Source organism: Trachurus trachurus (genome assembly GCF_905171665.1).
Source record: "Trachurus trachurus genome assembly, chromosome: 9".
Lineage (NCBI taxonomy): Eukaryota > Metazoa > Chordata > Actinopteri > Carangiformes > Carangidae > Trachurus > Trachurus trachurus.
This window is the reverse complement of record NC_139895.1, coordinates 11729398-11740322: the sequence shown is the minus strand read 5'-3', so window position 1 is coordinate 11740322 and position 10925 is coordinate 11729398. Positions and strand designations below refer to the sequence as shown.

At 41.4% G+C, this 10925-nt stretch overlaps 2 protein-coding genes and 1 pseudogene across 3 annotated transcripts; all 3 read left to right on the top strand.

Annotated features, from left to right (window-relative positions):
* Positions 1–689: 689 nt before the first annotated feature.
* LOC310990768 (nuclear factor 7, brain-like) lies at positions 690–2117 on the top strand (the record flags this gene model as incomplete). The annotated part of the gene is made up of 1 exon (XM_083978261.1): positions 690–2117. The coding sequence occupies one exon, from the start codon at positions 690–692 to the stop codon at positions 2115–2117; it is 1428 nt and encodes a 475-aa protein (XP_083834387.1).
* A 2795-nt stretch (positions 2118–4912) lies between these two features.
* Positions 4913–6337, top strand: LOC310991846 (nuclear factor 7, brain-like; the record flags this gene model as incomplete). Its single annotated transcript, XM_083979776.1, has 1 exon — positions 4913–6337. The coding sequence occupies one exon, from the start codon at positions 4913–4915 to the stop codon at positions 6335–6337; it is 1425 nt and encodes a 474-aa protein (XP_083835902.1).
* Positions 6338–8639: 2302 nt separating this feature from the next.
* On the top strand, positions 8640–9985 carry LOC310991845 (nuclear factor 7, brain-like; annotated as a pseudogene). Its single transcript has one exon. The product of its transcript is annotated as a nuclear factor 7, brain-like (transcript).
* The last annotated feature ends 940 nt before the right edge of the window (positions 9986–10925 follow it).

The following is a 10925-nucleotide window of genomic DNA, read 5'->3' as shown; positions in this document are numbered from 1 at the left end:
CATCAGGAAATGCTACTTTATCTAGTTTCATTTTAAAGCTCCATCTGATTGGAGTGGCCTCCATCTTTTTTGGCATTCTGTTACCTCTTTTCACTGTTTCAGGATGCCACTACACTTCTTTATTCTTGTTATGTTTTTATGTTCACATCATTGATCCTTGTTATTCAATATGTCTATTTTGTATGTTAGACTTATGGGTTGTGTGTGGGAGTGGGTGAGCAAGATGTTTTGGATGTATTTGTTATATGTTATCTATGTCTATAATGTAATGTAGTGTAATGGTGTCATGTGTTTTATGTATATGTTTGTCTAGGGACCCCCTTGAAAATGAAATGCTGCATCTCAAGGGGGCTATCCTTTAATACATTCAAATATAAATGTAAAGCGTTATTTTTATTTTGTGTGTCCAGGAACTGTTAAAACAACACAAACAAGATGAGATCTGAATAAACAATCAGATAAAAGTATGCTGGTGACTCAATAACATGACTGCATTTCCTCCCCGTTGTCATTTAACCAATGACAAGAGGTAGAAGAAAATGAAAGTACATTTGTCATTGTTGATGAGCGCTGAGACGCTGTCACAGGGTGTGAGATCTCTACTGGAAAACACACGTTTTGGGAATATTTTCATGTGCAGAGTCAGTGACTTGGTGAGTCTCCCTGCTGAAATATAAGATAATAAGGAAATGGCTGAGAAAATTGCTCTGGTTGAAAGTTTCCTGAGTTGCCATGTGTGTTCAGAGACTTTCAGAGATCCTGTGTCTCTGAGCTGCAACCACAGATTCTGTTCAAGCTGCCTGCAACAATTCTGGGAACAAGCAAAAAACAAAAACTGTCCCATTTGTAAAAGGAAATCTTCAAAAGAGGATCCACTGATAGACTTTGCACTAAAGAGTTTGGCTGATTCCTTTGCTGGGAGACAGAAAACTGGATCATCAGAGACTGAAAAGCAACATGAAAAACAAATAGTGGTTTGTAGTAAACATCAAGACGAAACTAAATTGTTCTGTAAGGATGAAGATAGTGTTGTGTGTCCTGTCTGTGAGTTTTCTCTCCACCAGAGTCACAAGGTGGTTCCTGTGGAAGAAGTAGTCACTGACCTGAAGCAGCAGCTGGAATCTGACTTAAAGTCTCTGCAGGACAAGAAGAACAAATACAAACAAGTGGAGGAAATATACGAAGCAATGGTTCAACACTCCAAGAAGCAGCTGTCGTCCACAGAGAGGCGGATCAGAGCAGAGTTCAACAAGCTCCACCAGCTCCTGAAAGAGGAAGAGGAGTCCAGACTGGCAGCTCTGAGGGAGGAAGAGGAGCAGAAGGGGAAGACTATGAGCAGAGAGATGAAGATGATTGAGGAGCAGATCTCCTCTCTGTCAGACAGTATCTGTGCTGTTGAAGAAGAGCTGCAGAAACACAACGTGCCGTTCCTCAGCAGTTATAAAGCCACTCAGACCAGAGCCAGAGCCCAGTGCTCACTGTCAGATCCACAGCTGCTCTCAGGAGCTCTGATAGATGAGGCCAAACACCTGGGCAACCTGTCCTTCAGAGTCTGGGAGAAGATCAAGGAGAAGGTCCACTTCACTCCTGTCATCCTGGACCCAAACACTGTAAGTCCCAACCTCTACCTGTCTGATGATCTGACCAGTGTGAGACAAGGAGACAAAAAGCAGCAGCTTCCTGACAATCCAGAGAGATGCACTTATTATCCCATTCTTCTGTGCTCTGAGGGCTTCACCTCAGGGAAACACAGCTGGGAGGTGGAGGTGGGAGATCATCCTAGCTGGAATGTGGGTTTGGTTAAAGAGTCAGTGAACAGGAAGGGAGGGTGTTCGGCCTCACCAGTAGATGGAAACTGGTGTTTATATCAACGTGATGGAACGTACTCAAATGGTGCTGGTAAGACGGTGACAGTGGAGAAGAGTCCACAGAGGATCAGAGTCCAGATGGACTATGACAGGGGGGAGGTGTCCTTCTACGACCCTGAAGACATGACTCATCTCTACACTCACAGAGACACTTTCACTGAGAAACTCTTCCCATATTTATGTGTTGGAGAAGCTGGTGATGCTAAAACCTCTGATATCAAAATGTGTCATAATGAGATCAGTCTGTGATGTGTTTCTTTCTCAGCTTTTAGGGTAGGGTTGAGTCACTTTTTTAAATCAAGATTAATATCTGAGAAAATTTGAAAGCATGCTGAAAGTGTTTCACATCATCAGGAAAAAAAACTTTCAAATATCAAATCTGTTCATTATCCTGGTTATCAGCATCTTGTTTAATGTCAAACAACATTGTATAGTAGTTTATATGTGTAACAGAGGTTCTGGGTGCACTCACTCACCCATAAAGGACATGCAAACCCAAATGCCAAGCGGTCATTGACCTCTTGGCACAACGTTTTGCATCATCGCGCACCGTGCGGGAGACCATAGTTCGGATCCCACCTGAGGCAGTCCATACCGAACACAGCGCAGAGGGCCAGATTCACATCAACTATATATGCACTGTACTGATGTTTTGATTGTTTCAGTTTTGCGACAGTTTGTTCATCAGTTGTAGTTTTTAATATTCTGAAAAATATTTTGATTATTTAATGAGTTTGATAAGTTTTGGATGTGTTGGAAGCAAGTGTTTAATATCATTTTACTTGAATTAAATATTTAATTACACTGTGTCTTCAGTTTTATGCTCAATATGTCATAATCATGGTCTATTGATGTGCAGTTAATGAATCAAACTTCACTATTTTAAAACTGTTATTATCTCATAGCGTGGTGAATGTGCAGGTCACAACTTGTCCACCAGAGCGTTTTGGAGTTGTTGGATTGTGTACTTGATGAGTTTGATGAGGGAAACCAAGAAATCCCATGAGCCTCCGTAGCGTAGCTCTGAGCAGCTCGCGGCTCTGCTCCGCCGTTCTAAAAATAGCTTGCACCGACAATTAAAGGTAATGAACCTACTGCTAAAAATACAGGGATTATAGCAATGGGCCAATTTGCCAAAATGTTGAACTATCCATTTAAATCACTATATAGTTTAGAAAAGGTCTAATAATAATTGTAGTTTATATTTTTCACAATTTGTTGTTTTCCTCTTTTATTTTAATGTGAATTTTATAGGATTATTGCCACGAAAACAAATTAACAAAGCCGTAAATGTAGAAAGAGAAGTAGATTGTGGGAGATTTCCTTTATTTTATATATAAAACATTTACATTTATCTTAAAAGTCCTAATGGAGTGATGGAGTGAGCAGAGCTGTTAGCGCTCAGACTGTGGCTATAAACCGCAACATGGATAACATCTTGGAGAAGCTTTCGGCTTTGCAAAGGCGAAAGAATCGATTTGAAGACCAGAATGGACAAACAGAGTAAGTTGTGTCTATTGAAATGCAACTACTCGCCCTAACCCAAACAATCATCTAATCTGCACTCCGGCCCCTCGCGGCAGCAACACATATGCAACACACCCCGTCTACCCCCCATGCCACGCCTTTGGCTTTCACCCCCCAGTGCGACAGGCCGGGTCCGCTGGCGGAGCCGAAGATGGCTGCGGCCGTGGCTGTCTGTCTGTCTGCGTTGGAACACCTCCTCCCCCCTTTCCCCCTCCCCAGGTGCAAGTTGTTTTTGAGTTCTTATGTTGTAAAGTGTGATCATATGTGCTTAAGTTGCTGAGGTTTGTTTCCCGGGCCCTCACTGTACTCCCCCACAGGAGCATAGTCTGGGAGCTGCTTTTTTTTCTCCTCCCCTCTCCTCTTGTTCTTGCCTTTTCCTTCCCCCTCTTAAAAATAATTTCACTGCAATGATCTTGTATTATTGTATGTGACAAATAAACTCTCTTGAATCTTGAATATGCTGAAGTTATGAAATGTCGCTTTTAAAGATTGAAAAAATGTCACCTGAAACTTTCTCAACATTAAATCTGTCTAGTTATTTGTGTGTTATTTGTTAATGTAATGACAATCAGTCCAGCTGGTGCATGATGGCATATAGAGTCAAGTCCTCCTGTGACCCTGAACAGACAAACAGTGAATGCCACATGAAATGAAGAAGTCATGATGATGAAGAAGTGAATCGGTGAGAACATGTGGGACAAAGAAAGAGATATCTGAACAAGATGAAGAAGAAGAAAGTTGAATTAAAACTTTGACTCTGATGCTGCATTTAAAGTCAATAACTACAATGTTTAAAGTGTCTGGAGGAAATAAACAGTTTCACACCGATATGTTGGCAAAGCATGTTTCTTGGTGCAGCTGGGGAAACATAAAATGCTGTAAAACTGGTTCAGTGTCTATGAAGTAAAAAAAAAAAGTAAGACGTTGACTGAACATTTTTGTCGTTTTCAAATAGTCAATCATTTTTGAGTTTGCTCTTGATCAAATGATCCTGATTCCAGACACTTAACAAACTCAAGTCTTGTGTTTTGTATTGAAAACAGGGAGATAAATACAATGAATGAATGAATGAATGAATGAATGAATGAATGAATGAATGAATGAATGAATGAATGAATGAATATGTGATTTTATGATAAAAGGAATACAAGTTGAGGTAAATGTGTAAGCTAATTAAAGGCTTCTGGTATTTATAATCACCATTGTGCACATACACAAGTTGAACATGTTTCCATCTACAGTCACCGGAAAATAAAAAATGTTGTCCAACTGGTTTATTGTGAGTGAGTCTGTTGAAGTGTTCAGGTAAACGTCCTTGTTTGTGACATCACACAACAACGGAGCTGCATTTTTTCCCCTGGTGACAACAGAGATTTTGACATTGGTCATCAGGGCTGAGACGCCATTACAGGGTGAGAGATCTCTACTGGAAAACAGACACATTTGGATTATTTTCAAGCGCAGGGTCAGTGACTTGGTGAGTCTCCCTGTTGAAATATAATCAAGATAATAAGGAAATGGCTGAGAGAGCACTTTTGGAAAGATACCTGAGTTGCCACATGTGTTCAGAGACTTTCAGAGATCCTGTGTCTCTGAGCTGCAACCACAGTTTCTGTACAAGCTGCCTGAAAAAATTCTGGAAAGAAGCTGAAAATAAAAACTGTCCTATTTGTAAAAGAAGATATTCAAAGGACGAACTCTTGGTTAATTTTGGACTAAAGGATCTGGCTGATTACTTTGCTGGGAGACAGAAATCTGGATCACCAGAGACTGAAAAGCAACATGAAAAACAAATGGTGGTTTGTATTAAACATCAAGAAGATCCTAGATTGTTCTGTAAGGATGAAGAAAGAGCTTTTTGTCCTGTCTGTGAGTTTTCTCTTCACCAGAGTCACAGGGTGGCTCCTGTAGAAGAAGCAGTCAGTGACCTGAAGGAGCAGCTGAAATCTGACTTAAAGTCTCTGCGGGACAAGAAGAACAAATGCGAGGAAGTGGAGAAAACCTGCAATGAAATGATTCAACACTCCAAGAAGCAGCTGTTGTCCACAGAGAGGCAGATCAGAGCAGAGTTCAACAAGCTCCACCAGCTCCTGAAAGAGGAAGAGGAGTCCAGACTGGCAGCTCTGAGGGAGGAAGAGGAGCAGATGGGGAAGACTATGAGCAGAGAGATGAAGATGATTGAGGAGCAGATCTCCTCTCTGTCAGACAGTATCTGTGCTGTTGAAGAAGAGCTGCAGAAACACAAGGTGGCGTTCCTCAGCAGTTATAAAGCCACTCAGACCAGAGCCAGAGCCCAGTGCTCACTGTCAGATCCACAGCTGCTCTCAGGAGCTCTGATAGATGAGGCCAAACACCTGGGCAACCTGTCCTTCAGAGTCTGGGAGAAGATCAAGGAGAAGCTCCACTTCACTCCTGTCATCCTGGACCCAAACACTGCAAGTCCTTGGCACCATCTGTCTGATGATCTGACCAGTGTGAGAAATGGAAACACAGTAAAGCAGCTTCCTGACAATCCAGAGAGAAATATTAAGTATCCCAATGTCCTGGGCTCTGAGGGCTTCAGCTCAGGGAAACACAGCTGGGAGGTGGAGGTGGGAGATCATCCTCGCTGGACTGTGGGTTTGGCTAAAGAGTCAGTTGAGAGGAAGGGAGAGTGTTTGGCGTCACCAAAAGATGGAGTCTGGTGTTTATGTCACCGTGATGGAAAACACGTTAATGGTGATGGTGAGACTGTGGCAGTGAAGAAGAGTCTCCAGAGGATCAGAGTCCAGCTGGACAATGACAGGGGGGAGGTGTCCTTCTATGACGCTGAAGACATGACTCACATCTACACTCACAGAGACACTTTCACTGAGAAACTCTTCCCATATTTATGTGTTGTAAAGTCTGGTGATGCCAAAACCACTGATATCAAAATATGTCCCACTGAGATCAGTCTGTGATGTTCAGGGACGTTAGTTTTTCTATCATGATGGTTTGAGGTCTATTAAACTCTAAACTCATCATCACACTTTACAGCCAACCTGCTTCTACACCTGCTCAACTGTCATTTTGTCTTACATTTGATTTGATGCTGAGGGTCACTAAAATATTTATCTGACTGTCTCTGAGCTGTGATATGAATTATCCAGAAATGTGTTAAAGCTATAGTCCGTAACTTTGTCATGCCCGTTAAATGTCCGTTGCACTGAAGCCATTACTATGAGATAACACTACACTGATCAGCTCTGCAAGTCTCCTGCGGTACAGCATTTGTTGTTTTGAATGTTGTATCCACCTGCAACATTTCTGCACTGGCGCACGAGAAATTATGTGTTTTACCTCATGACAAGAAGGGAGGGGGGAGCAGCAGCAGTGAGTCTACTAGCAACAGGTAGAAACAAGTGCCCAAGACACGGTTCAGAAGTGGATTGTACTACACAGAAAAAGCCTTTCTGTTCAGCAGAAGAATACAATCAAAGAAAGAAAGCGAGCAATGGAGAAGACATTTACATTGGTGTTGTTTTTCCTCAGTGGAGAGCACTGAAAGCAGAAATCACACTGAGGGCTGACACAGATGTCACTTTACTGCTGAGTTGATGAGGATGTGTTGCTAATACTCGTGTGTGATGTAACGCTGAACGTTGCAGCGCGATCGATGTTTTGCGTTGGGTTCTCTCAGTGAAAATTCAGTGCTTTTATGTGTTACTGGAATGAGTGAAACATTTTTTTCAAGAAAATGTATTTGTTCTTGAGAGTTACCAACATTGATTTTTTTTCTGATCAAGAAGGTTTGATCTTCATTTGTTGTTGTCTTGGTAACACACTCATACATTACACCCCAAACTGTTAATTTCCAAATGAAGACAGAGTTATAATTCATTTTTCATAATGTCAGACTTGACAGTAACTCCTGTTGTTGTTTTTACAGCTTTCAGAAAACAGATTGTGTTTGTAGGTTGTGTCAATTCTGAAAATAAAAAAATAATATGTGAGAAAATGTGAAAACAAACTAAACAAATCAAAGGTGTTCATTATCCTGGTAATTTTCATCCTTTCTTCTATGTCAAACAACTTTGTAAAATAGTTTATATCCACTGCATTGATGTTTTGATTGTTTCAGTTTTGTTCATCAATTGTAGTTTTTAATATTCTGATAAATATTTTGATTATTTCATGAGCTTGATAAGTTTTGGATCTGTTGGAAGCAAGTGTTTTAATTTCATTTTATTTTAAGCAAAAATGTTATTATATTGTGTCTTGATTTTTATGCTCGGTGTAACATGTAAAAATGGTCTATATGAATGATAAACTACAATGTCCAGTAAATGATGATGAGCCGTAGCGACACATTACAAAACTTATTAAACATTTAAAAAAAAAAAAAAAAAAAACAGTGTTTTCTCCATCTTCACTTATTAATGATTCATACTTACTTTTTGTTTTCAAAACAGCAAATGTCTTGATGAAACTCCTCCACTCAGTTTTCAGGACACACTATTTAAATGACAAAATCAGCTCTTCAACATTTATTTACAAAAGAAAGTAAATTATCTAAAACTATGTGAAGATTAAATCACTGCATGTTGGATGAGAAGAGTTGTATTTACACTTGTAGTTGATATTTCATTCTGATGCTATTTGATGATCCTCAAAGAAATATTTATTCAGAATTTTTAACACACAATAAATGAGCTTAACTGAGTTCTACTTTCTACACATTGCACAGTGATTCATGTTGTGTGTTTGAAAGGTGTTTGTTGCACAGTGCAGACAAAGTATGTGTGCAGCTGTTGGTTCAGAGTTCAGAGTTGAAAACTGTAACCACAATTTATGATGATGACAAATTATCATTTCCTGTAGTTTGAATATGAATGTGCTCAACATTATTATTATTATTTTTAAATCTTGATCTCTTTATAACACTGTCTTGGACCAACTACTATTTCCATCACATTTATGTATTAAAATATGTTTGACAGATCATGTTATTGGTTATCAAGAGGAAAACATCTGGTTGACTTGCTGACAGCTCCATCTGCTGGTGACTCAACAACTTGGCTGCATTTCCTGCCTGTGATAATTTAATCATTGACAAGAGGTAGAAGAAAACGAAAGTACATTTGTCATTCATTGTCGATCAACGCTGAGATGCTTTTACAGTGTGAGATCTCTACTGGAAAACACACGTTTGGATTATTTTCAAGAGCAGAGTCAGTGACTTGGTGAGTCTCCCTGTTGAAATATAATCAAGATAATAAGGAAATGGCTGAGAGAGCACTTCTTGGAAGTTTCCTGAGTTGCCACGTGTGTTCAGAGACTTTCAGAGATCCTGTGTCTCTGAGCTGCAACCACAGATTCTGTTCAAGCTGCCTGCAACAATTCTGGGAACAAGCGAAAAACAAAAACTGTCCCACTTGTAAAAGGAGATCTTCAAAGGAACATCCACTGATTGACTTTGCACTGAAGGATGTGGCTGATTCCTTTGCTGGGAGACAGAAATTTGGATCATCAGAGACTGAAAAGCAACATGAAAAACAAACGGTGGTTTGTAGTAAACATGAAGAAGAACCTAGATTGTTCTGTAAGGATGAAGATCGAGCTGTGTGCACCGTCTGTGATTTTCCTCACCACCAGAGTCACACGGTGGTTCCTGTAGAAGAAGCAGTCAGTGACCTGAAGCAGCAGCTGGAATCTGACTTAAAGTCTCTGAAGGACAAGAAGAACAAATACAAACAAGTAGAGGAAACATACGATGACATGATTCAACACTCCAAGAAGCAGCTGTCGTCCACAGAGAGGCAGATCAGAGCAGAGTTCAACAAGCTCCACCAGCTCCTGAAAGAGGAAGAGGAGTCCAGACTGGCAGCTCTGAGGGAGGAAGAGGAGCAGAAGAGGAAGACTATGAGCAGAGAGATGAAGATGATTGAGGAGCAGATCTCCTCTCTGTCAGACAGTATCTGTGCTGTTGAAGAAGAGCTGCAGAAACTCAAGGTGGTGTTCCTCAGCAGTTATAAAGCCACTCAGACCAGAGCCAGAGCCCAGTGCTCACTGTCAGATCCACAGCTGCTCTCAGGAGCTCTGATAGATGAGGCCAAACACCTGGGCAACCTGTCCTTCAGAGTCTGGGAGAAGATCAAGGAGAAGGTCCACTTCACTCCTGTCATCCTGGACCCAAACACTGCAGCTTCCTGCCTCCATCTGTCTGATGATCTGACCAGTGTGAGAGGTGGAGACAAAGAGCAGCAGCTTCCTGAGAATCCAGAGAGATGCACTAATTATGCCAATGTCCTGGGCTCTGAGGGCTTCAGCTCAGGGAAACACAGCTGGGAGGTGGAGGTGGGAGATCATCCTGACTGGAATGTGGGTTCTGTTGAAGATTCAGATTACAGTAGGTATTATTATGACAGTGAAGAAGAGTCTCCAGAGGATCAGAGTCCAGCTGGACTATGACGGGGGGGAGGTGTCCTTCTACGACCCTGAAGACATGACTCACATCTACACTCAGAGACACTTTCACTGAGAAACTCTTCCCATATTTCTATATTGGAGAAGCTGATGATGCTAAAACCACTGATATCAAAATGTGTCACACTCAGATCTGTCTGTGATGTTCAGGGACGTTAGTTTTTCTATCATGATGGTTTGAGGTTTATTAAAGCAGAAGTAAGCAATCCGGTCATTTTGGCTAATGCTGCGTTCCAGGCAGGCTTTTGAAACCGTAAATTACAGCTTCAAGTCACGACTTACGACTTTTTAGCGTTCCAGGCAACCCACTCGTGTTTTTCCAACCTGTTTTACCTGTGAAAGTCACTATAACAGCCACTCGTAACTTCTGACCCGTGAACTCGTACCAGATCGAACTGGTACGACTTCACAGGTCGGAAAAACACGAGTTACGGGTTGCCTTGAACGCACCATAACGTCTTGTCAGCCGATGGAGTTAGCAGCCCCCGCCCTCGTCATGGATCTATTGGTCCTCGTCCCTACGTCACCACATTCAGGGGCATCCCTTGGCTGCACACACAGCCCTTCACCGTTCTCTCTCCTCATTGGATAAAGGTTGTAGGATACAAGAAAAGTTTTCTTCTCGGCTCAGAGCAGAGCAGAGTGACTGAGAGACAAGACAAGAAGGGAGGGGGGAGCAGCAGCAGTGAGTCTACTAGCAACAGGTAGAAACAAGTGCCCAAGACACGGTTCAGAAGTGGATTGTACTACACAGAAAAAGCCTTTCTGTTCAGCAGAAGGATACAAGAAAGAAAGCGAGCAATGGAAAAGACATTTACATTGGTGTTATTTATTTTTCCTCAGTGGAGAGCCCTGAAAGCAGAAACCACACTGAGGGCAGACACAGATGTCACTTCACTGCTGAGTTGATTAGGATGTGTTGCTAATACTCGTGTGTGATGTAACGCTGAACGTTGCAGCGCGACCGATGTTTTGCAGTGACTTCTCTCAGTGAAAATTCAGTGCTTTTATGTGTTGTTGTTTTTTTCAAGAAAATGTATTTGTTTTGAGAGTTACCAACATTGATTTTTTTTTTCTGATTAA